Consider the following 26,424-nt stretch of genomic DNA (forward strand, 5'->3'; position numbering starts at 1 on the left):
TTTTTTTTTTTTTTTGCTTTTGCTGTAACAGTTTGATAAAGGGTCACAATATGACTGGAGTTATACCACCAGAATTTGGAAATCTTACTCATCTGGAAATGATGTAAGTTATATGTATTTATTTTTCAACATTAGGAATTCAGTTTACCTCATGGGTTGATTAATTCATTCAATCCACTTTACAAATATACTAGAATATGGAGATCATTTGTTAATAGGTTGTCTCTAAATGAGCTTGGACGAATTGATAGGATTTGAAACTGCTTTATTTTCTTTGTAGTAAACAATAAACAATCCTTTTAGTGATTATGATTTGTCTGAGAGACCACGCTCACAATTTGTTTAAACTTCAAATTGCTGTGAAAAATATCAAGTTCATACGCTCTCTATTCTAGTTTTAGTTAACAGGCACAGGAATCACATTATACTGACAAAGAAAAATACTTCAGAGACACTTTCCACTTATTAGCTTTCTTCCCTTTTTTTTCCTTTTAAAATTTTCTGCACTTAACATTGCAAAAGTCTGTCCAATCATTTGGTAGAAGGTAATGATCTGTTGAATATCAACTGTTTATCTAATGCTTATCTGAGATTCGAAAAGTACTTAGCAAAGCTTCCATTGTTGAACAGCGATCTCACTCGCAACTATCTTAATGGATCGATTCCATCGAGTTTGTCTAGGCTACCTCTCGCCAATGTGTAAGTTATTATTTTGATTTTATCTGTCAGGTGCTTTGCTAGTTGCCATTGGATTATTTAGCCATCAATGAAGGTATATAACTGGTTTACCTTTTCTAACTGCTTCAGGTCGCTTTTGGGGAACCGTCTTAGTGGTTCAATTCCTCAGGAAATTGGTGATATTTCTACACTTGAAGGACTGTAAGTCATGATGCATAGATCTTCATCTAATTGAACAAAGAATTTGTTGTGCAATATAATATATCGATTCCAAATTAAATTGTGTTTTCAGGGTTTTGGAAGATAATCTGCTTGGGGGGTCTCTTCCATCCAACCTAGGAAATTTGGGCCGTTTGAGTAGACTGTAAGTTCTTTTCTCAGCCTTAAAAATGTTATATGATTACTATTAACAATGAGATGAAATGGCACCGAGTAAAGAACCATATGGAACTGATGCTAATCATATAGTTGGATCTGATGCTCAATTTACACTTTTATACAATTCATTTAGCCAAAGTTTTGATGGTCTAGTTTAATTTATGTTTCCTGGATTTCAAAAATTGGTTACTTTGGGATTTTCTGTTTTCTGGACACCTTATGCAAAGAGTGATGTATCAAAGTAAAACAAAATAGGATACAGGTCTAGCAACTGTCTTCAAGATGGATTTATTTGATTTTTCACAAATTATGGTTTTTATGAATATGAGCTTAGTTACTGATGAAAACTGCCTGAATGTGCCACCCATTGTTCCAGACAACATGCAAATTTTTATTTTATTTTGAAATTTTCTCTTGCTCGAGTTCAATGGCATTTATTGAGTGAATTCCCGATGTATGTTTTTTCCTATTTGAGTTATAACTGACTTTTTGTACTCCTGCAGTCTTCTTTCAGCAAACAATTTTACGGGCACAATTCCTGAATCATTTGGCAAGTTGAAGAACTTAACTGATTTGTAAGCATTATCTGATGTGGATATCTGGAAATTCATCGTACTGTTTTGCAAAATCCTGACCTTCTGAAATGCGTCTTGCAGCCGGATAGATGGAAGTAGTTTGTCAGGGAAGATACCTGATTTCATTGGGAATTGGACCAAACTTACAAGATTGTGAGTATCAAATCATATTTTATTACCTACTTTATCATTTTAATAGATGAAGTATTTAAAATTGTATTCTGTCTTTTTCCCTCCTTTTACCTTTTTTGTTGTTACTTATGAAGATTTTAATCTCTTGCAGGGATATGCAAGGCACATCAATGGAAGGACCAATTCCTTCTACTATATCTGAGTTAAAAAACTTAACTGATTTGTGAGTATTCTTTCCTCAAATCGTTAGTGCTCTATTCTGTGTGGCAACAATATCCATGACACTAATTGGGAGATGCAAGAAGATGAAGCTATCAAGCATGTGTTAATATTCTAATATCTCATCATTTTCAGGAGGATATCTGATTTGAAAGGTTCAAGTTCAGCATTCCCTAATTTGGAGGGAATGACAAATTTGGACGAAGTGTGAGTTGATGACCATTAGTTGCTGTAAGAAGTTTTTCCTTGTGATTCATTGTTTTTAACGTTTGTCTCATCAGAGGATTTGTTTTAATTTCGTGACTCAGGGTACTGCGAAATTGCTTGCTTACTGGTTCAATCCCTGCCTATATAGGGGACATGGCATCATTGAAAACATTGTAAGTTTGCATGATTGTTTTGAGTTCTTTTGAAGATTCTTGATTTAATTTTTCATTGAAGATAAGAGTGAAAATCAAATTGAATATAACAGCAGAAGTGTTTCGCACCATTTATCCCAATTCTGTTTCATTATTTTGGATTTGTCTCTAGAAACAAAACCTATGAAAAAATCATTACAATTATCTGCAGTGACAACCTTTTGGATGGTTTGATGAAATATGAATTGAGACTTGGAATTTGCATTTCAGATTACCAAAGTCTCAATTACTAGTATTTTGTTTCTCACTGCTAGTTGATAGCTTGATATATAGATGCTCATATTTTCAAGGAAAGGCTGATTTCTTTGCTCAAGGTTTGACTTGTTTGCCTATGCCAAATATTTCTTAGTTACCATGAAAGTCCAATAAGCTGTCTCTTCATCCTGATAGTTGATTTACACTTAAGATATAAAATAATTACCCTTAGGATATTGTCAAATGTTTTACATTTGCCCACTAATATATATGGTAATCCAATTTTGTTAGAAACTGTACCCTGGTAGATAGATTCAAATGAGGAAAATTTTCTCCTAATTTATGCTTACATGACTTCTGCTATAGGGACCTGAGCTTCAACCGCCTAACTGGTCAAATTCCATCAACATGGCAGAGTTTGACGAGGTTAAACTTCTTGTAAGTCGATAAAAATCTAAGCATTATTAAATGGAAATGCTTACCTTTCTAGTAAGCAATTTCTTTTCATCTTTACTTATTGCATCTTGCATAAATTAAAACTGAGATGTGAAACTTTATGATTTAGGTTTCTGACTAACAACTCATTGAGTGGAGCAGTGCCAAATTGGATATTACAAAGCGACAACAGCATGTCAGTCCATCTCCAGCTCTAAATATTTCTTTTTATGTTAAGAATATTAATTGCTTGTAGTGACTGCTAGTTCAAACTAATTGTTTGGAAATATTCATCGCAGAGATTTGTCTTACAACAATTTCACAACAGAGTCATCTCAAATGAGTTGCCAACAGGCAAATGTGTAAGCCTCTTGATGTTTCGTGACTCTTCAATATCCTTTTGTTTCTATTACTAATGTATCCCATCCAGTATATTCTCTAAAATTATTATTTTATTACTTAACAGGAACTTAGTGTCCAGTTTCTCATCCTCAGATAGCAACTCGTAAGTTTTGTTTCTATCTTTCTTTTCATCGTTGCAATTGATCTTAGAAAATAATTGGTAACTGAAGTTACATTCTTAATTGGCAGAATCTCTTGGTGCTTAAGGAAGGACCTTCCTTGTCCCAGAGATCCCAGCCGTAAGTATAATCACATATCTTATTATGCTTTTGGGAATTATATGTACTTGTTATTTGCTCAATCTTCTTGTCCTTCTCATGAGAAATTTCTCTAATAGACATTGCTTATTTGTTTGCAGACCATTCCTTGTTTATTAATTGTGGAGGAGAGACGATGAGTGTTGATGGAGATGACTATGAAGAGGACCTAAGCAGATTTGGTCCATCAAACTATTTTTCTCCAGCAAATAAGTGGGCCTATAGTAGTACAGGGGTTTTCTTGGGCAAAGAAGACGCCGCTTACATTGCAAGAACTTCATCTGCTGTGACTGGTCCAGACTACTATAAAACTGCACGGCTTTCACCTCAATCACTGAAGTACTATGGCTTGTGTTTGAGACAAGGCAATTATAAAGTGCAACTTCACTTTGCTGAGATAATGTATTCTGCTAATGAGACATTTGAGAGTCTTGGAAGGCGCATGTTTGACGTATCAATTCAAGTAAGTATACAGTAGCTATATTCATGGACCTTTAGTTTTGTGTTGTAAGTTTATGGATATAACTGTAAATGTAATTTGAAAATTTCTGAGTGTTTCTTTTCTGTTCAAAATGTGTTCAACATATAAATTTAGCTTCTGAAACTCTAGTTTTAATTTTCTGCAGGGGAATGTAGTTTTGGAGAATTTCAATATTATGCAGGAAGCTGGTGGTGTGCGGAGGGGCATCACCAGGGAATTCAATGTTGATGTAAATGGAAGTACTCTGGAGATTCACTTATACTGGAGGGGGAAAGGAACCACTGCCATTCCTGACAGAGGGGTCTATGGACCACTTATATCTGCTATTACAGTAACTCCCAGTAAGTCCATGTTAAATTGAAGAACTTCCTCATTGTTAATTTCTTAACTGGTCATTCATTAACTCCTATCTTGTCTTTTAGACTTTAATGTTGACGCGGGGAACGGGTTATCAGCTGGAGCCATTGCTGGTATTGTGATTGGTTCATGCGCAATTGTCATCTTGCTATTGATCATCCTCCGACTGAAAGGTTACTTGGGTGGCAAAAATGCTGAAAGCAACGGTAAGACCATTTATGCAAGAAATATGTTCATAATAATTACTTAAGCCTTTGCCTTTTACTTTCCTAGCACCAAAAAAGAAGAGTAGAAACTGGTATTGTTTCTGATGTTCTTTATGACCGGCTAAATCTTTTGATCTGCTCACGTTACAGAACTTCATGGGCTAGATCTTCAAACTGGATACTTCAGTTTAAGACAAATTAAATCTGCTACCAATAATTTTGATGCTGCAAATAAGATTGGTGAAGGAGGATTTGGGCCAGTTTACAAGGTAATAATTGTCATCATTTTATTCTAAGATTGGAACCCCTGGTTATAGTATTCCGAATAAGATAAAAGTGTCTGGTTTATGATACATCCAATCTTAGCGCTAAAAAGGAGAAGGGATTATTTGTTGAACTACTTTCTGAAATTTCACTCTACTTGTTTGTAGGGTGTACAGTCAGATGGTACGGTAATTGCAGTTAAGCAGCTATCCTCTAAATCTAAGCAAGGAAATCGTGAATTTGTGAACGAGATAGGGATGATTTCTGCATTGCAACACCCAAACCTTGTGAAGCTTTATGGCTGTTGTATTGAGGGAAATCAGTTGTTGCTAATATACGAGTACTTGGAAAACAACAGCCTTGCTCGTGCACTTTTTGGTAAATCCTTCACTAACATCTTGTACTAATATTTCAAGAAAGATAATTATGACTTAAAAAGTCTCTTCTTTTTTTCCTTGTCATTTCTTTTCAGGTCGTGACGAACAGCGTCTTAAATTGGACTGGTCAACCAGAAGGAAAATATGCTTGGGAATAGCAAGAGGTTTAGCTTATCTTCATGAGGAGTCAAGACTGAAAATTGTTCACAGAGATATTAAGGCAACAAATGTGCTGCTTGATAGGGATCTTAATGCTAAGATCTCTGACTTTGGATTAGCCAAGCTTGATGAGGAAGAGAACACCCATATCAGCACCAGGATAGCTGGAACAATGTGAGTCTCCCTCTGTCTCCCTTCGTGCATCTTTTTGCTTTAATTTAGTATTTTTCTATAATGATAAATTAAATTAAAATATTGAAATAAGGGCTTAAAGTTTTCCTTAAATTTGGATAAATATGGTGAAAAAGATGTCTGTTCTTATCAAGACATTGCTGTTTGACCCAAAAAGACATTGCTGTTGATTTTTAGTCCAGTTACTCTATAGCAGATTTTAGTAAAAAGATAATAGGGAATTAGCAGATGCCTAAGCAGTATGGTGACTAGCATTATGTAAATCTGTAATACGTCAAATATCATGCAGACACTGCTATCTTAACTTCATTTTCTCTAGTGCTATACTTGACATTTTTTGTATTTTTTTCTTATCCAGAGGTTACATGGCCCCTGAATATGCAATGAGGGGTTACTTGACTGACAAAGCAGATGTTTATAGCTTTGGTGTTGTTCTTTTGGAGATTGTCAGTGGGAAGAGTAACACAAATTACAGGCCTAAGGAGGAGTTTGTTTACCTCCTTGATTGGGTGAGCTATATTTATCAGCTCTTGCTTTTCTACTGTGTAAACTTTGGTTTTGACTTTATGCTGTTTCTTTGTTTTTCTGATCATGTGGGGACATATGATTGCAGGCCTATGTCCAGCAAGAGCAAGGAAACCTTTTAGAGCTAGTTGATCCAAGTCTTGGTTCAAACTACTCAAAAGAAGAGGCATTAAGGATGCTTAACTTGGCTCTTTTGTGCACCAATCCATCTCCCACTCTAAGGCCCTCCATGTCTTCTGTAGTGAGTATGATGGAAGGCAAGATTGCTGTCAAAGCTCCAACAATCAAGCGCAAGGATGCAGACCAGGATGCTCGGTTTAAAGCCTTTGAGATGCTATCACACGACAGCCAAACGAATGTCTCAATATTTTCTCATGACAGTCAGGCCCCAAGAAGCACATCTATGGATGGACCATGGATTGATTCTTCAATATCTCTCCCAGATGAGACTCGAGAACATTCATCATCAAGTATGCTTCTTAAGAATCCTTGAGAACAATATTGAATGAGTCGATGCTTTAAAATTCTTTCACTTTTGACTTCTAGGAAGATTCTTTGTAAAGGAAAGATGTGAAGAAAAATGTTTTGATATAATGTGCAGATGAAGATGTTCATATTTCATGTGTAAAGAAGAGTTAATTGAGTGAGTGCAGATTGTATTGGATTTACTACATTATTGTAAAGCTGCTTGTCCCCGACTTTTTGTTGTAGTGGCAGAGAACACATGTTCACTATTTGTTTGAATGGAGCTATATACTTAGAATTGGCACTACAGTTCAGGTTGATTAATTTACAATCAAAGACATTTGAGTATTAGCTATAGTAAGGAAGAATCCAAGTTCACCATTTGCCAGCAATAGTTCTTGGCATCATCCTGGTGGGTAGTTGACTCAGGCTGTAGCAGTTTTAGCCATGAAATTGATCATATCCATGGCTAAAACCAAAATTGTGACTAGAGGGATAGTAGGGGTGTATATTATGCAGGAAATGCATGATGAAAATGCAGGAAATTCCTGTTAAGACGACAAAAGGAAAACAGGGTGGTTTATGGTTTATGCATGTGTGTTGGTTATGCTCTATAGACAGTACTGGATTTGGCTCTGTAAAATATTCCTTGTTTAAGTGATTCTTTTTTCAGGCTGTTGTCAGATTGCATCATTTCTTCTTGACTAATATAATCTATTATTGGGTGTAAAGTGAATTCAACTTTTGGCCATTTGGGTGATTAATTAATATTTATATATGGCTTTGACAATCATGGCCTGCTCCTCAATTCCCTCTTTCTCCTCATTGTTTGTGCAATGTTGATATATATGCTCAAACACAGGGACTCGAGATTGCAGAACAAAGCCTAGCGGCCTGGTCCCATACCCAAAAAGGAAAATCAAAATCATGGAAAGTTAGGCAGCCGCACATGGTTTTGAAGGAATATTAAAAAAATGCCAGAAAATCGATCATGAAAAGTTAGTGACCGAAGATTTTCCCCCTTAAAAAGAACAGTGATATTTATCAGACTTATCAGTATTGCAATTTCAAAAAAAAAAAAAAAGGAAAAAGAAATCAGTATTGCAGTATAGCTTTAAATGTACTCCAATATTCAAGTTAGAAAATAAGAAATCATTGTTATAGTTCAATGCAAGAGTTTGCAACTGGCTATTGGAGCTTGATCATCAACTTCCTGAAAGAGGTTCCTAACTGTTATTCAATGAAGTGTAGGTGATCAATTTGCAGAAAATTTCAAGGTTTAACATAGTTCTATATATAACTCGGCCAATGAAAGACTAGTAGAAATGAAAATTCTATATATGTATAGGTAGAAATCGTTTAGAAAGTATTGCTGTTGGGATCTGCTTTGTGATTTCCTTTGTATTGGTTCAAACGCGCGGGACAAATTTGCTGTATAATTAGGATCGATGCAATTTTGCATTAAGAAATCCTATTTTGTCATAAGTCATACAATTAGAGTCAACTCTTTTCGATCTTAATTAATGTTCAAATTCTACTAATCGACTGTTCTCCCAATTTTTTTTGTCATTCTAGTCTTCATTTTCATAGTAATTTTGGTTTTCTCTACTTAATATCAATTGATTTTGAGACAAATCTGAGATGTTTTTCATCTTAAATTTTTTAGGAAAGCAATCATGACAAAGTTTATCCTGAAAAACTGAAAAAAGACGAATTCCAATCTTTATTAATTCTCTCTGCCGTAAATTGAAGGGAAGTTGTGAAAATTATCATTGCTTGTTCTAAGAAATTTCTGGGTTTGTTATTGTCAATAGAAACATCATTATTGCTTAGACGCAGCTACATCTGGCAGTTGCAGAGATTAGTTCATATTGCGAATTGACTGCCAATTGCTCACAACTTTGTGCTTTGTTCTTCCACGGGTCCTACCCAAATCCATATTGAAGATCCTGCACTTGCCATGTATAGTATAATATTCCAAGTTGTGGAGTTGCGGCTTGTCAGGCTAGAAAAAGAAGTCACTTGACCGTACAACAGCAGTTAAAAAGTCAGAATGTTTGCTATAGCCTTCTGTCACATGCCATTGTACAAGAAAATGACTGCCGTAGAATGATGTCAATTTCACCTCTTTTCAACCCATAAAAATATGTATAAAAAGAATGGATTATCCATCTCAGTTGTTCCTTAATTTTTTGTGACTCAGCCCACAAAATCTAATGGTAAACACTTGCCTCATCCTGGCTGTGCTTGTTGGGATTATGTTCCATTTTTTTATGGATACTTTGTCTATGAAATTAACCAGCATTGCTACAGACCTATCAGCTCTTCTTGCATTGAAAGAACATGTTACTCATGACCATATAAATCTCTTGGCAACCAATTGGTCTTCTTCTACCTCTGTTTGCAATTGGTTTGGTGTCAGTTGCGGATTCAAGCACCATAGAGTCACAGCTTTGGATCTTTCTGGCTTGGGACTCTTAGGCACCCCACTTGGGAAATTTATCATTCCTTTCTTCGCTTTTCATGTAAAATAATAGTTTCCATGGCACATTACCCATCCAACTATCCAATTTGCATCGACTGAAATATATACATTTCGGTAACAACAGTTTCACTGGGGAAATCCCATCATGGTTTGGTACTTCCTTAACTGAACTTCAGAGCTTGTTTCTATACCGTAACAGCTTCAAGGGTGTTGTCCTATTTTCTTTATGCTATTTGTCAAAGCTAAAAATCTTGAGCTTGTTTAAAAATCAGATTTCAGGTTCAATACCCCCCTCCATCTTCAATAACTCTTCATTGCAAAAAATTGATCTCAGCAGTAATCAGCTCTCTGGTTCAATACCATCCGTTCCATGCAACTTGCTTTCGCTGCAAGTCATCAATTTCAACTTTGATAATCTCACTGGTCATATTCGGAAGGATATGTTTGATCATCTTCCGAAATTAGAAGAGCTTTACTTGAGTTATAACCTGCTTTCTGGTAGAGTTCCAACCAGTTTATTCAAGTGCAAAGAGTTAAAACGTTTATCCTTGTCATTTAACCAATTGGAGGGGAGTTTACTGGCAGAAATTGGGAATTCGAGTATGCTTCAGACTTTGAATCTTGGTGTCAACCACTTTGAAGGTAAGGTATACTAACCATTGTTGAAATTTTATCCTTTTTATTTAAATATTTTTTTGGTAAAGTACTTTGCAAAAATGAAATCAAAAGAGTTGCTTTTCGGAAAGGAAAAAAGTTGATGAATAATTAAGATGGTGTTGTGTTATTGGTGCTACAAAAAGGAAGAACGTGCTTTAGTTTATTGAAATAATTCATGCCAGGGGGACGAATTTGGAATTTGAGGATGTGAATTTTATGTTGCAGGTGAAATTCCAGAACAAATAGGAAATCTAACTCTTCTTTGGATGGTTGATTGGCCCTCCAACAACTTCACAGGTATAAAGGGTTTTTATTTTTCTTTTGAAGCTGCAAATACAAGCTGAATTTATGATTGCAATTACAATAAATTATTACATCTCATATAAGAAATCAATGAAATAAGTTAAACAGAGAAGCTAATTAACAAAAGAGCATAAAATTAGACAAGTCCAATATAAAATTGGACTAAATTCACATAAGGTGAAACTTGAACTTGACATCTTAAGGTTTCAAGGTCTTCTCTTTGCCACTAATTAGATATAGCCTTATTGGCTAGGTAAGAGGAGATTAGAAGAACTAATTTACTTCCAAATTATTTTTCATAATTAGTAACTCTTTGTTTATTTCTTGGCATAGATAGATCATTTTTCATTAATTCCCATGGCCATTATGATAATATATGTTTTTTTTTCATTAATTCACAATCATTTATAAATATTACATTTTTAATTTAAAGTACATCAATTTGTCATGTCACCATCTGAGGTCACATAAGGACCCTAAATCATCTTTTTTTTTTAAAAAAAATAAAGATCTTAATTTTATCAAATAAGATAAAAAGCAGACTTTAATTTCTTTTTTTTTTTGAAATATCCAATATATGTCATCATTAACATAGTTTAATTTGAATTTAGGTTTCCAACTTTCAAACAAAAAATTTCAAGTTTAAATTGATTGAAATCCTTTAATATATATTTGAAAGAGGTCTATGCAAAAAATTTTATTTCCCCCCCTTCTCTTATTTATTTGTGGATATGTGGAAGAAATAAAATGAGTCTTTGATAAACTTCATAGCAGGTACAATGCCACATCAGATAGGTAACCTAAAGAATCAAGAAATCTTAAGTTTGGGAGATAACAATATTGCTGGTCCTATTCCTCCCACAAAATTTAATAGTTCAACTCTGTGGGTCATTTCTTTGAATTCAAATAAGCTCTCTGGCCATCTTCCAGCCAGCATAGGTCTTTGGCTTCCAAACCTGGAACAATTATATCTTGGGGCAAATCAACTTAGTGGATCAATCCTAAATTCCAGTTCCAAAGCCTCTCAGCTTACTATTCTTGACTTGCCAAGTAATTCCTTTTCAGAATACATTCCTGACACTCTTGGCAATCTGAAAATTTACAGATTCTCAACCTGGAGTCTAACAACTTAACTTCCTCAGGAATTATCTTTCTCCCCTTATCTTCTTGATTAGCCACCCACTCACTATTTGTTTAAATTTTTTTTTCTCTTTTTTCTCTCTACAAACTCTTACTCAAATCATCATTCAAACCACCCTTTACCTTCAATCATTCAACAATTGATCTTCTATATTCAAGTAAGTTAACTTTCCTACACTACTCATTTTTGAGATATTATGCATTGTGCTATTCTGGATTATGGGATTTTTACTGCTTGAGTTGATTGTGCCTAGTGACCAATTGTTGGGGTATTTATCTAGAGTTTGATTTTTGATTTATTGTGTGGAGTTTCATTTATTGAATATGGCACCTAAGATAGCTAGAGCTAGTAAAATAGATTCATTAGGTTAATCCAACAACAAGGCTTGATATGTCATATCAGGCCAAAAGATATGGCGGTTAGGGGATTTGGGATGAAGATTTCAATTCACAAATAATAAGAGCAAGTAATGGAGAAATAGTGACGGTGTTTGTTAACAACTTACCATGACAAGTTGGGAGGAAAGAGTTAATAGCAATATGTTAGTTGTATGGAGAGGTAGTGGACGTCTTCATACCATTGAAAAGAAGCACACAAGTAGGAGAATAGGTTTGGTACACTTTGGATCCATGGCAGTGGCAATAATGCAATTTGGAGAATGGATGGATCGTGGTTGTTGGATCATAAGATAGGAATGAATATAGCTAGATTTGAGGCGAGAGATGCATACTGGAAAAAGAAATATGATCAAACAAAAGGGAATGATGGAAATAATGAGGTGATGGGACAAATAGAGGAAACAAAGGGGAATGAAAAGAAGAGCTAAAGGGGGAATCTGCTGAAATAGTGAAGAAATCTTATGCTAAGGTGGTTAAGGAAGGAAAAAAGATAGTAGAAAATGTAATAATGGAAAAATAGGATGTGAGGGGTAAACAGTTAGCATGTGAAGGCTCAGTGGAGAAATACAAATTGCAGTGGTTGAGATAGAGTGTTCTAGGAATATGCAAAAGCCAGTCTAAACTAGAAATGGTTGTAGAACATATAAGGAGGGATGGACTTTCAAGTATTGATCTTAGAAGATGGAATGGAAGATAGTTTATCATATCTTTCCATGATAAGGTTTCATTTGAAGCTATGCAAGGATTGGGTTGGGTATGGTTAAGGGAATGGTTAGATGAAATAGAAGAATGATCTGATGAACTAGAAGTAAAAAGAAGAAGAATATAGGTGGCCTATCATGGAGTTCCATTCCATGTGTGGAACGTTTTTAAGTTCTAAAGTCTAGTAAATACAATAGGGGACATTATATGCATAGATGGAAAGACATTAAGATCATAGTCATTTACAAAAAAAGGTGATGCAAGTAATTGCCACAAGACCTACCAGAATGATGAAAACTATGAACTTGAAGGTGGGTGAAAAGGTGTTTAAGGTAAATTTAGTAAAGATTGAGGATTGTAATGTGAATCTCTATCAGTGCTCTACAAAAAACCATATTTGAATTTAAAGAAACTAGAAGAATTTGGGAAAGCATAGTATTCAAGTGACTCATCTTAAAATTCAGGTAGGCCATGGTGGTTCGACAGTGTGAAAAGAAAAACCCATGAAAACAACAAGGGAGAAAGGCACGTGGATCTGGAAAGAAAACATGACAACATGCTTCAAGCTAAGCAAGTACAGGAAAATGTTGATTCAATCCAGGGAGAAAAGGAAGTTAAGATAAATATGGCAAAAGAGATTAGATGTAAGGAGAGAAAGCTACACTAGAAAAGTGAAATAGGAAAATTTTTGAAAAAAATGTAAAAATAGTATAGCAGAGGAAGATGATGGTTAACGAGATGAAATACAAAATCGGAAAAAGATAGAAGGGAGTGGGAAAGATACAATATCAAATAAGGAGAAAAGTATGAAAGAGAGGGTAGGGGTTTAAAGCTCAAGATACAAAGAGATGATGGAAGGGGGGTGGCAAAAGGAAGAAAGAGAAAATCAAGGGAAAGATGTGGGATTGAAAACAAATGGGAATGGTGAGAAAAATAAAAGACATGATTTAAAAAAAAGCATGAAAGAGATAGATGATGTGAATGATGGAGAAAGGAGGAGTAGGAAAATGGAAGGTTTACAAGAAATAAAAATAATGGGAAGCCCAAAAGAGATTAATGGAGCAAATGGACAAGGGGTGGGTAAGGCTAGGGAAAGCCCAATAGATCATGAAGATAATGACAAGCTGGTGGGAGAGAACTCTACCAATTTATTAAATTATTTGTCAAATTGTAGGCTTAATGGTGATATTATGCAAAAGAAAAAAGTTGAAATTGGACTAGAAGAGGTTGACAAGCAAAATGGAAACTTATCAAGCTTAGAAGTAAATAGCAGACAAAAAGCAAAAGGGATAGGGAGTAGAATTTGGGAGAGGGAAATTAGGGCAAGAAAAAACAAAAACTTCTTGTGGGATGTGCAGTCTAATACAAAGAAAAAAATAGTGTATGATGGAAAAGAGAAAAGAAAAACGAAAGTAATATAGGCTTGGAAGGATCAAGAAAGTTGATAAGATGGAAATGGTATGACAAGGTTGATGAGAAACTAGTGAAGAGTAGGGGAATGAAGCAAGATAGATTCAAAAAGAAAGGGAAGAATAGAAGAAAAGATGAGAAAATTGACAATGAATCTTGATTAGATATGGATTTTAAGAATAGAAATGAAGTGCTAATGAAAGATGTGGAGGTTGCTTTGTCCATTGGGAAGAAATTGGGTTTCATTTGTGAGGAAGATGAAGATATGCTGTTGGCAGACATGGTAAGGGAGGTAGTGGCAAAAGCCAAAGCCAAGAAAGGAACAATAGTAGGGAGCTACAAATGACGAGGAGGAGACTGATTTTTACTTGAGGCATCCAACTGGTTATGGAATTTTGAGTCTCTATTGTGCTTAGATGAGCAAGGTGACTTCTTAGGTGATTTATTTTGGAAGGCTCTGTTATGTAGGTTGGTTTTGTTGTTGATATTTCTAGTTCTGTGGTTACAACTTGTTTCATGAGAGTGCTTCTTCACTTGTGCGGGTTTCTTTTTCGTTGATCTTGGTACCAGTAGTGGTATGATGGTTTTTTTCCTTGTGCTGCTTATGGAGTTATGCATGAAAGGTCAACTGGGCTCTTTTGTTGACACTGATGTTTTAAGGGAGTCATTCTCTTTAAGTGTCATTTTATTAAATTTTCCTTGTACGTTCACTTAGCTACCAAGTTTGGTTTAGGCTACTTGTCATTGTTTGAAGGGTTGCTCATTTGTTGGTTTGCTACCAATGTTGTAGGCACTTTTCTTTGATGTTTAATGCCTATCTTTTTGTTTTAGGGCTTTGTTGTTATTTGTTTTTTTCGTGTAATTTGAGATCGTTAAAACAAACAAAAGCTTGTTGAGTGGTTGCCTATGGTAATTATACAAGTTTCCTATACCTAAACCTGTCTTTTATGTTATAAGGGTCTTTTGTCGACAAGGCTACGGACTTGAAATGACATACCGATGGTGAGCTTAATAAATTTACTTTAAAAAAAAAAGGATGTAGTTTATAAAACCCCGGTGCCTAAAAGGGGATTTCATGTTAGTGAAAGTTGGTATCTAGATGTTCATGCAATTATTCTTGCTAGGTAGTGGACCATATTTTGTAAATAGTCTTTTGCAGTTGTGATGCCCATAGTTAGAGAATTTTATGCTAATACGAATAAGCATAATAATGGGTCTGTTTTTGTTTGAGGTAAATTTGTGCCTTTTACTGCTGATACTATTAATGCTTATTTTGATATTCCTGAGACTGTGAATGATGAATATTTTACTTGGAAGCTGGATTGTGAAAAGGTGATTAATTACTTGTTTAAGGGTAATGGGAAGTGGAAGATGTTTAAAGGGTTACTTGTTTCCTTTAAGAGCAACCGACTTCATGGTGCGTACAAGTTTAGGTTCTATTTTATTGTTGTTAGGTTTGCTTCCGGTGAAGCTTGTGAGTGATATTACTAAGAAAAACTTTGTTGCTTTATTGTTTTCTAACTAGTAACGCAATTCACATTGGTCGATTGATCTACCTCACCATACTTAGATTTTCTAACTAGTAAGGATATCTAGTTTCTCTATTTGATCATTGAGTAGTGTAAGAAAGTTCGTGTTGAATGGAGAGTTGCTTTATCTTAAGGGTCCGATTAATGATGGAATAATGGATAAATTTATGCAATAAGAGTCATCGACTGCTAGAGGTAGTTCATTAGTTGTGAGGACTCCAGCACCACTTTTTTAGATTTTGTCCATGGTGCAGAGAATGGAGAGACTTGAGACTCGCAAGTGCGCTCGCGTTATTGAGCATATGATGAAAGCTTCTATAGAACATGTAGGCATGTATATGGCTAGTTTCCCTTTCTTGCCAAATGATCCCATCATTAGTACTGAAGTTGATGATAATGACGATGAGGAGGATGTTTAGATATTCTCTTTTTTGTGGCTTCACTAATAGGGGAGTTTTCATTTTTTTCTCTTTATTTTATTTTTATTTCTTTTTTCTTAAATATTGGGGACAATGTTTGGTCTTAAGTTGAGGGATGTCTTTAGATTTTATTGTGCGCATTTATTTACTTCTATTTGTGTGTCTTTATTTATTTTTATTTTCTTATCTTTATTTTATTTGTTCTAAATTTATCTTTTGTTTTGCATGTTTTGTTAGCTTTAATTTTCAGCTTCTATATTTAAAAAAAAAAATTAACTTAAACAAAATTGAGATGTTTTGACATTTTGTTTATGATTTTTCATATCCTCGGATGATATTTTGACTATCTTGTGATTTTAGCATTTGGGAAGAATATGGGTATGATTTAAGTTTGTGTTGATATTCTTGTGATAGCTTCATTGTATAATGTGACTTTCAATAATTTGAGCACTATATTTTTTTACTTAGAATTGCCATATGATTTAGAAAAGTTTATCTAAATAAAAGTGTAATGAAGTCAAGAATTCTAGAATTTGTTTGATTTTCTCTTGAAGCAAAACCTCAGGTAACACTTAGGATAAAAGATGATATATGCTATCTTTGAACCATTTTAGCCTATTCCAGCTTACTTTGTTACATAATTTTATCCCTAATAACCCTTTTTAGGCCTAACTTTCCGTTTCTTTGTAAACAAAAATTTATGTTAGCCTAAGCCTTTTTATATATTTCCAATTTTGAACCTTTCACCCTAAAGTATTTTGATCTTTCTAAAAAGTATCTTAAGCTTAGAGTTAAATTAAGGGAGAAAGATGCATTGATGAAAAAGAGTGATTGGTGCTAGAAATCTACCACTTGTTCATAATTGTCATAAACAAATTTGGGGGAGAAAAAAAAAAGAGAAAAGAAAAGAAATAAAGTGTGTTGTACAAAAAAAAAGTTTATTTTAAGTTTGGGGGCATTGTGAGGAAGAAATTTTTTTTATGAGCTTTATTTATGTCTTAGATTGATTATGTATTTAGGGTGAAATTGAGCCTAAATATATCTTTTATCATACCTTGACCATAGCCTTACATTACAAGCTTAATAAAGACCTATTGGTCCAGAACAAATGTTAGTCTACATTAGTAGAGAGAGCGATGAAAAACAAACTTATGGGATTTTATTACTAATCTATGCTTAGAATTACCATAAACTGTTGTTGATTTTTTATAAATAAATCTTTTGATTGTGTGATATGGATTGTACTCAAAATTTAAATGCTAAATATAAGCAAAAATTACACGCAATTGCACATGGTTGCAACAAGTAATATAATGATAAATAAAGTTGTCGATCTCTCGAGGAGTTGATTTACTATTTGTTACTAATTATTAAAATTGTAACAAGCTAAGTTTTATCCAAGCAACAAAAGGAACAAGTTGTTAAAATTGAAATAAATTTACTCTAAAAGTCTACTTTAACCTAAGGATGGCAAGTTAAATGTGTAATGAGAAAACAATATAATTAAGGCCTGGGACTATGGTTTCAGCTATTGCTTTGTAAGGATACAAGATCAATCCATTACCTACTTTTTTATGAGAATCAATGTTAGTCTAGGTTCCCTGAGCATGCATAGTACTCCATCGAGTTATCACACAATTGCATAGCTTCATTAACTATCTATATGTCTATAGAACATTAAGCAAATCTAAGTTCACTAAGTTTAGGACCTATAGTGACTATGTATGATTAATAGGTATATGTCTATCCTATTAAACAATCACCCACTTAATTTCTTAATATGAGATGAACATACAGTACTCAAATTTAGATCCTTTTAGATTGTCTTTCTCAGGCATCATCTAAAACCTCATACTCAACTTGCTAGTGATCAAGCAACAAATAAGACAATAAGCATAAATTTGAATAAACATTGATATTCTTATAAAAGCAAGTATAGAAAGAATTCAAAGTATTCCAACTACACAATAGCATCTACCATAATCCTAGATTAAAACCTTTAGCTCAACATGTTCAAAAGGAAAGTATACATTTCAGCAAATAAAAATATTATTCTACAAAAAAATTTAAAGAGAGAGAGAGTCAAATCTAGAAAGAGAAAATGTTCTGTTGCAGCTTTTGGATCCTCCAGCCCTTGACTCCTCTTCTTTTTCTTTTTTTGTTCTTGCCTTCTTTTGCCCAAAATGGTCTCTCCAAAATCCTCCTCTTTCTCAGTGCAAGACTTTTTATTTATACCCCCTCTTTTTTCAGCTTGACCTAAAAACCTATGCAAGAATATTCATTATTTGACATGTTCTTGCTGTCGTTCTTGCTACAGTGAGAAGGGAATTTCGCTACAGTGAATTTATGAAAATGAAAATGAAAATTTGCTGCAGTGAAAACCTCTCTGACTTGGAATGTGTTGCAGCGCTGGAAACTTGGTGCTGCAGCGTTGAAGTTTCTGTTTCCATGTTTTTCTCCTTCAAACTGCCTAGTGCAGAGCTACTACGGTCTTCACTTTCAACTTCATTTTTGGCCATGATTCCTTCTTATTTGGGCCAAGTGATGAACATCAAAGTTATAGCTCGTCCTATTGGCTTTCCATTGGTTCAAGATTCACCTCGATTGGACTTCTACAGCTCAATTTATGCCCTAAACACTTTAGCATATTTTATTACTTTTAAGCCCACTTGCACCTTCCTTTGCATTCATGCTCCAAGTCTTTGCATGTCCTTCAACATTAAGGGATTAAATAATCAGAGGTTGAATTGAAGGGTTTTGATAAGAAATTAAGCTAAACTTGCATAAATGGAATTTAGCATCACATAGGTTAAATTATTTCTAAAAAAAAAACTAGAAACTACTTAAGGATAAAAAAAAAACACTAGAAGACTTAGTAAAATTCAAGTTCCAAAGATGCCAATAATAACTCTATATAATAGAGTTATCATAAAGCAATCCAAATTGCATAATATTCTTTGTAAGAGATTATTCACACATACAGAGGAAGTCCATTTGAAAGTGAGCTTTCATTTGATTTGATGCATGTGTTTGAAGATTATATGTATTTTACCTTAAGTTAAAATTGTGGAATAATTTTTAAGAAAAAATTGAGAAAGCATGACTTGGTGAATTTTCATCTCTTGAAAAGTTTTTCATTAATTTTCTTTTCTTTTGCTCGAAGACTAGTAAAATCTTAAGTTTGGAGATATGATAATTCTATACATGAAATTCAATTTGATGAAGAAAGGTGTTTAAGGAGCTCATGTACAATAGCAACATAATTAAGCTACACAAAATGCATTTGGTCGTACAAACACAAAAGACTAGACTTCACATATAGAATGGATCCTCTGTACTAACAACAAAGAACTCCATTTCACATATCCTAATTAGAAAGACATCACAAAGGGCAACAGCAGACCCAAAACACAAAAAATACCAATTGAAAACCAAACATCAAATTAGCAGCATGACGACATCCAAACAAGCCTTCAATGGTTCCACCTACTCAACGGGCATCCAGGCACCAGCTCAAAAAACACACTTCCGGTAGCAGAATCCAAAACTTCGAGAACAAAGAAGCCTCATGAAAGAACAAACGGCAGCACTAGGAGACACTTCTACATCTTTTGACCAAAAAGATCAGATGCCTGTATAAAGACACTCACATGGAAAAGGTTGGCAAAAACCACCCCCAAGTCGTAGTAGTTTCTGTTTGTTAAGCTAGAAAAACGTCACATTTGACCACAGAAAATGGAATTGAAAAGTTAAAATATTATAGCTATAGAACCTTGGCAAAAAAAAAAGAAAGAGTATTAGTGCTATAGGACATTTGTCTCGTGCTATAAAGGTCTATATAAGAAATGGGCTACAAAGATGTCAATTTCACCTCTTTTAAATCTCAAAAAATGTAGATCAAAGCTGAAGATTGATCTTTGTATTATCTTAATTTTAAGAATTTAATCTTTTCATCACAATTTCAACGAATTTAATCTTTGTACTATTATCAAATATTAGATTAAAAACAATTGATAATAATGTGAATATCCAATTATTAAATTGAATGACGAGACAATCATTTTATCACAAGACATGACACGTGAACTTACTTTTTGGTCAATTGACGACTTATTCTGAACGACTATTAAATTTTAGAATAATTTTTCGACTGATTACATATTTTTTAATCAGGTTTTTAGCTTTAGTTATAAATTATTATAATTATAATCAACAAAGAAAAAGTCATAAGTATTTAGAACATAGTGAAGACAGGCCAATAACGTTCATGTGGCTAAAATAATATCATGTAAACAAATTTTACCAATATAAATTCACACTGTTAATGATTGTCTTCAATCACATATTTAATGAAAGTGTAGAGATTAAATTTCATTAAATTGTGGTATAAGGATTAAATCTTGGAGATCACAGAGAGAGCAACCTTGTATTCAACAAAAAAGACACATGGCATTTGAATCCAACTATCCAATATGGGTTTATTGTGTGAAACCGTAGATATAAATATTTATATATAAAGCGTGCATATGGTGTTTGAATATGTATAAAGTATTGTTTGTTGTGCGGAACCGTAGGCATAGATGTGTATAAAGGATACACACGGTATTTAAATGCAACTAATTCAATGCACATTTATCCGAGTGCAATAAAAGTCGCAATAGAAAGAAACGTGGATCGAAAACAAGTTGGATATGCCCTAGCTGAAACAGTCTATAGATCCACATATATCTTTCCATTTATGCAGGATGCGTCTTTGAAGCTAAGCTAAAAAAGGAGACCTAAATGGGGATGTCAAAGTCATATTTGTTGGGCTATACAGTAGACATATTGAAAACGATATCTTGGCGGCTGACTTCGCATGTGCTTAAAGAGTTCATGACCAAGCTCAGTTGTCTCACCAGTTCCATTTCATATTCCTCATGGGAAATACTCGCTTCTTACTACCTCTCATTGTCGTGCTTTTGTATCATAATTTTGTAACTTTTGTGTCTATGGAATCACTTAACATCACCACAGACCAATTGGCTCTTCTTGCTTTGAAATCTCATGTAACTTTTGACCCTCAGAATCTTTTGGCAACTAATTGGTCTAGCGCAACCTCGGTTTGCAACTGGTTTGGTGTCACTTGCGCATCTCAGCAGCTCAGGGTCACAGCTCTGAATCTTTTTGGTATGAGTCTGGTAGGCACCATCCCTCCTCACTTGGGAAATCTATCTTTCCTCTCCAGGCTTAACATTGGAAACAACAGTTTTCATGGTTCCTTACCCCACCAATTGGCTAATTTGCATCGGTTGAACTTTATAAACTTCGGCAACAACAGCATGAGTGGAGATATCCCGGCATGGTTTGGTTCCTTCGCTCAACTTCAAAGCTTATTTCTTCATGGTAACAACTTCACAGGTATAATCCCATCATCTTTGTGCTATTTGCCGAAGCTAGAGATCTTGAGGTTGGATAATAATAATCTGCAAGGGCAGATTCCTGTCGAGATAGGAAATCTTTCTGCCTTAAAAACATTCTATGTGGATACTAATCAGCTTTCAGGTTCTATACCTTCCTCAATCTTCAACTTATCTTCACTGCAAATACTTGATCTTAGCAACAACGAACTCGATGGTTTGATACCTTCCATTCCACTCAACATTTCTTCGCTACAAGTCATTGATTTCACCACTAATGCTCTCATTGGTAGTCTCCCGTCAGATATGTTTGATAAACTTCCAAATCTGCATGGGCTTTATTTAAGTGAGAACCTGCTCTCGGGCAGAATTCCACCAAGTTTATTCAAGTGCAAAGAGTTAACAGAGTTATCCTTATCTAATAATCATTTTGAGGGGAGTTTGCCTACGGAAATCGGAAATTTGACGATGCTTAGGAAATTGCAACTCGGTGCAAACAATCTCAGAGGTAAGCATCTATATATTCTTAGTGTAGTTTTTCTTTTTAATATTATACGCCACATAATAATGTTTCTTGACATTTGGGTTGTACTTCTATTTTCTGTTTGTCCATGCAGTTAAAAAAGTTTATGAAGCAGCAGTTATAAAAACCTACAAAATATAATTAAAAAAATAATAATTAAAAAATTTGATGTTCAATTTTTAAAAAAGGAGGTTACTATTTTTTTTTTGTTGTCTAGGAAAAAAGGAGTTACTTCATAAATAGAGGGTATTTTTTAAATGCATGTTTCATAAAAAGAACTCTCTGTTTTGTAAGAGAAAATGAAAAGATATACATCCTTTCAATTTTATACTTTTAATGAGCTTTTAATAATTTTTTTGTCAACTCGTTAACTGAGTTGGTATCTAGTTAACTCATGACACTATCTCACTAATTGGCTTTAAAAGTAGTATAAATATATTTATTTTCTTACAAAAATATTTTTCGCAATCTTGTTTTCACTAGAAAAATGCTTTTTGGAAGCCAATGTTACATGGAATGAATTTTTAATATGGTCCCCGGCTTTAAGCTATTGAACATTTGTCTGATTCAATCAAATCATTGAACTCTCATTTTCATCTAATTATACACTTAAGTTGAGATAATAAATTCAATTAATGGATGTTATTTTTTATTCCTTTTTAAATTTAATCAAGATGTTAATTGTATTATGCAGGTCAAATCGCATGGGAGATTGGTTCTCTTATAAATTTAGAGACGCTTAGCTTTTCGGAAAACTACTTTGCAGGGCCTATTCCATCAAGTATTGGGAATTTGACACTTCTTAAAAACCTTGATTTTTCCTCTAACAGCTTGTCAGGTACAATACCTCTCTATCTTATTTTATTCTAAGTTAATTTATTATATATTTATAACTTCGTACACAATCATCAATGCATCAATGCATACATGCATATACTCAAGTTGTCCCCAAGTGAGGACCACTCATAATTGAAGGCCACCTCATCAAAGATAAAAGGCTTTGACTAAAATGAAATTAATAAACAAAAGTCCAACTACATTAGTTGTAAGCTCAAGACATCAAAGTAGGGCAAATAATTAATTAAAAAATTTTCATGACAGCGAAATTATTTTAACATAGTGGCTCAAATAGAAGGATAGAAACCTTAATGGGTTAATCAGGTTGTTTGCTTTTATTACATATTCTATGAAATTTTTTATATTGAAAAATATATAAGGCGGCTGTGAACAAATTGAATATGGCAGGTACACTTCCACTCAAGATTGGTAACCTACAGAACCTAGAAATTTTATTCTTGGGAAATAACAGTTTCACTGGTAACATCCCTCCTTCAATCTTTAACATCTCAACTGCAAGGGCCATTTGGCTTGGATTGAATCGCTTCTCAGGCCAGCTTCCATCAACCATGGGCCTTGGACTTCCAAAACTGCAAGGTCTTTATCTTGGATTAAATGAGCTGAGTGGGCCAATTCCGAACTCTATTACCAATGCCTCTCAGCTCATTTATCTTCAATTGTCCAATAATTCATTTTCTGGATTTCTTCCTGACAACCTTGGCAATCTAAGATACTTACAGGAGCTCGATCTTGGTCATAACAATTTCAGTAGCGAACCTTCATCCCCAGAATTGAGCTTTCTCTCATCATTGACCAATTGCAAAGACCTGAGAGTATTGATATTTGATGATAATCCATTGATTAATGGTGAACTTCCAATTTCTGTCGGAAATTTATCATCTTCTCTAACACTTTTCTATGTTTCTCATTGCAACATCAAGGGCACATTACCAAGTGAAATTGGTAATTTAAGCAAGTTGCTGTGGTTAGGTCTTGACCACAATAACTTGACGGGAACAATACCTACTACACTTGGAAGATTGAGAGAGTTGCAAGATGTTAATATTGGGAACAATAAGCTAGAAGGATTCATTCCATCTGAGTTATGCCATTTGCAGAGGTTGACTTATTTAACTCTGACAGGGAATAGACTATCTGGACCAATACCAGCATGCTTAGGCGATGTCGTTTCTCTAAGAAATCTTTTCTTAGGCTCCAATAATTTTACCTCCATCCCATCAACCTTAACAAGGCTTGATGGTTTATTGTTCCTAGAATTGTCTTCCAATTCTCTAAGCGGCTCTCTCCCAATTGATATTGGAAAGTGGAAGTCCGTGACTAATTTGAATTTGTCAGATAATCAGTTTTCAGGTTCTATCCCGAGCAGCATTGGTGATCTCATAGACCTAACTCATCTCTCCTTATCTGGTAACATGTTACAAGGTTCTATTCCTCAGTCTTTCGGTGATTTGATAGGTTTGGAATTCTTAGATTTGTCAAGAAATAGCCTCTCAGGAACGATCCCCGAGTCCTTGGAACAACTCTCACATCTCAAATATTTGAATGTCTCTTTCAATAGACTACAAGGAGAAATTCCTAATGGAGGATCATTTGCAAACTACTCGAGTCAATCATTTATGGGAAATGAAGCCCTGTGTGGTTCACCTCGATTTGAAGTCCAACCATGCAAATCTGATCCCTCTCGAAGGTCCAAGGGTACTGAGCTTTTAAAATATATTCTACCAGCAGTTGGCTCAGCAATATTAATATTGGCCGTGGTTATCATTTGTTTGCGAAGTCGAAACAGGAAAGCTGAAGTGACAACTGATCAAGAAAATATGCTACCATCAACTCAATGGAGAAGAATTTCTTACCACGAGCTCGATCAAGCTACAGATCGATTTTCTGAAAGCAAATTACTAGGGGAAGGGAGTTTTGGATCAGTATACCTAGGAACTCTTTCAAATGGGATGAGCATTGCAGTAAAAGTCTTCAATGTAAATGTAGACAGGGCTCTTAAGAGCTTTGATGTTGAGTGTGAGGTCCTTCGCAACATTCGTCATCGAAATTTGGTCAAAATCATCAGTAGTTGCTCTAATATTGATTTTAAAGCCTTGGTACTTGAGTTCATGCCTAATGGAAACTTGGAGAAGTGGCTCTATTCTCACAACCTTTTTCTGGATATTTCACAAAGGTTGAATATAATGATAGACATCGCATCCGCATTGGAGTATCTCCATCATGGTCATACCCCAGCCGTGGTTCACTGTGATTTGAAGCCTAACAATGTCCTGCTTGATAAAGGTATGACTGCCCATCTGGGTGATTTTGGGATAGCAAAACTCTTAGGTGAAGAGGATTTAATGAAGCAAACCATGACGTTAGCAACTATTGGATACATGTCACCAGGTGATGGTTTTATATTATTATTATCAATCTTAGATGATATTTCTACTCATAGATGCTTACATAAGTGGTCTTTACATTCTTCACTAAATTTTAAGCATTTAGGTTTTATTATTTTGCAAAAAACAAATTTATATTTGGATGACTGATCATTTAAATTAATTTTCTCTATAGAATATGGTTCAGAAGGAATTGTTTCTACAAAAGGGGATGTGTATAGTTTTGGAAATCTTCTAATGGAAACCTTCACCAAAAAAAAGCCGACAAATGAAATGTTCATAGAAGAAATGAGTTTGAAGTATTGGGTCAAGGAGTCATTACCATCTGCCGTAGTTCATGTTGTAGACAACGATTTGCTAAATACTGGAGAAATAGAACTCTTAGCAACAAAGGATTGTGTATTCTCTATTTTGCAATTAGCCTTGGAATGTTCGGCAGAGTTACCGGAGGAGAGGATTGATATGGAAGAAGTTGTTGCTAGGTTGAAGAAAATCAAAGTCATGTTTTTAAAGAAAGTTGAACAAGGAGGAGGTGATTCAAGAGATAACGGAGTTAGAAGCAGCGGATAGAGGAGTCGAGTTGCATTTTTAAACAGCTGCTTTGTGCGTTTTGTTCATGTCAAGATGTCTTGCATGGAGAAGTTTAAGGAATAGAACCAGGCTGCCTGCTAGATGATGGATGCAAGAATGCAACAAGGGCATTTGGAGATGGGGAATGATTCCTCAATTGAGATGATCAGGCCAAGGGACTCCAACCACAGGCTTTTTCTTTGGGATGGAGCGTTTACTATACGCTTTAAGTGAAGGCAGTATGTTTGGATTATAATTTCTTTTTTGTAATTTGGAGTGATATTGGGTTTCTTTTTTTGTTTTCATATTGTTTTGATATATGTTTTGACATCAGGTTAAAAGATTAGTTGGTTATTTGATGAATTGGATAGGCCCTTAGTTTGTTAGGGGCTCGATTTTCCCATGATAAACTTTTTTTTGTTTTGAGTAATTAAGTCTTTTTGTAATTGTACTACTCTTTTTCTCTCCATAGCTTGACTTCTAATGCTATTAGAAATATTTTATCTACAAGATTCAAAACTTGTTATAACATGTAAACTTTGAAATTACTAAAACTTTTACTTTTTTAAAAAAAGAATTTAAACAATAGGGGACAAAAGAATATGATTTCTAGGTTTCCAAATATTAATGCAAATAATGTTTTTTTTATTTTAATTTTTTGACTCTATATAAAAAGATCAGAAGGAGCTTTTAACAAGTGCAAGAGTCACAAATTAATTTTAGGAATGATTTCTTTTGGCATGGTTTTCTATCTTACTATCTCACACACATACACAAATGTAATATTTAGATGTTCAATCACATTTGCAGGCTTGGCCTGACTCAATTCAAGTCTTGTACAACATTTATAATGTTTAAACTCCATCCAAGATATCATTACAATAAGAATTATTTTTTATTTAATTTTAATTTTAAAATTTATTTAAAACT

The 26,424-nt window shown here is 34.3% G+C and overlaps 2 protein-coding genes and 1 pseudogene across 2 annotated transcripts in view; all 3 read left to right on the forward strand.

Annotated features, from left to right (window-relative positions):
- The window catches only part of LOC110418953 (putative LRR receptor-like serine/threonine-protein kinase At1g53440), a 10,384-nt gene extending 3,389 nt beyond the window's left edge, over positions 1-6,995 (forward strand). Inside the window, exons 3-24 of the mRNA XM_021431781.2 lie at positions 32-103; positions 631-699; positions 808-879; positions 971-1,042; positions 1,560-1,631; positions 1,713-1,784; positions 1,915-1,986; positions 2,118-2,189; positions 2,291-2,362; positions 2,963-3,034; positions 3,162-3,227; positions 3,331-3,393; positions 3,498-3,536; positions 3,623-3,672; positions 3,792-4,153; positions 4,317-4,512; positions 4,594-4,734; positions 4,885-5,003; positions 5,166-5,376; positions 5,471-5,708; positions 6,085-6,235; positions 6,340-6,995. Of these exons, the coding sequence (XP_021287456.1) occupies positions 32-103; positions 631-699; positions 808-879; positions 971-1,042; positions 1,560-1,631; positions 1,713-1,784; positions 1,915-1,986; positions 2,118-2,189; positions 2,291-2,362; positions 2,963-3,034; positions 3,162-3,227; positions 3,331-3,393; positions 3,498-3,536; positions 3,623-3,672; positions 3,792-4,153; positions 4,317-4,512; positions 4,594-4,734; positions 4,885-5,003; positions 5,166-5,376; positions 5,471-5,708; positions 6,085-6,235; positions 6,340-6,744 (2,758 nt within the window). The 3' untranslated portion in view covers positions 6,745-6,995. The remainder of the gene's footprint in view (positions 1-31; positions 104-630; positions 700-807; positions 880-970; positions 1,043-1,559; positions 1,632-1,712; positions 1,785-1,914; positions 1,987-2,117; positions 2,190-2,290; positions 2,363-2,962; positions 3,035-3,161; positions 3,228-3,330; positions 3,394-3,497; positions 3,537-3,622; positions 3,673-3,791; positions 4,154-4,316; positions 4,513-4,593; positions 4,735-4,884; positions 5,004-5,165; positions 5,377-5,470; positions 5,709-6,084; positions 6,236-6,339) is intronic.
- A 1,937-nt stretch (positions 6,996-8,932) lies between these two features.
- On the forward strand, positions 8,933-9,857 carry LOC110419677 (uncharacterized; annotated as a pseudogene).
- A 10,809-nt stretch (positions 9,858-20,666) lies between these two features.
- On the forward strand, positions 20,667-25,948 carry LOC110419081 (uncharacterized). Its single transcript, XM_021431961.2, has 4 exons — positions 20,667-21,667; positions 22,377-22,520; positions 22,928-24,928; positions 25,100-25,948. The coding sequence occupies exons 1-4, from the start codon at positions 20,680-20,682 to the stop codon at positions 25,492-25,494; spliced, it is 3,528 nt and encodes a 1,175-aa protein (XP_021287636.1). The 5' UTR covers positions 20,667-20,679; the 3' UTR covers positions 25,495-25,948.
- The last annotated feature ends 476 nt before the right edge of the window (positions 25,949-26,424 follow it).

Source organism: Theobroma umbraticum, unplaced genomic scaffold (genome assembly GCF_002168275.2).
Source record: "Theobroma umbraticum cultivar Fairchild unplaced genomic scaffold, ASM216827v3 scaffold_67.0, whole genome shotgun sequence".
Taxonomy (NCBI): Eukaryota; Viridiplantae; Streptophyta; class Magnoliopsida; order Malvales; family Malvaceae; genus Theobroma; species Theobroma umbraticum.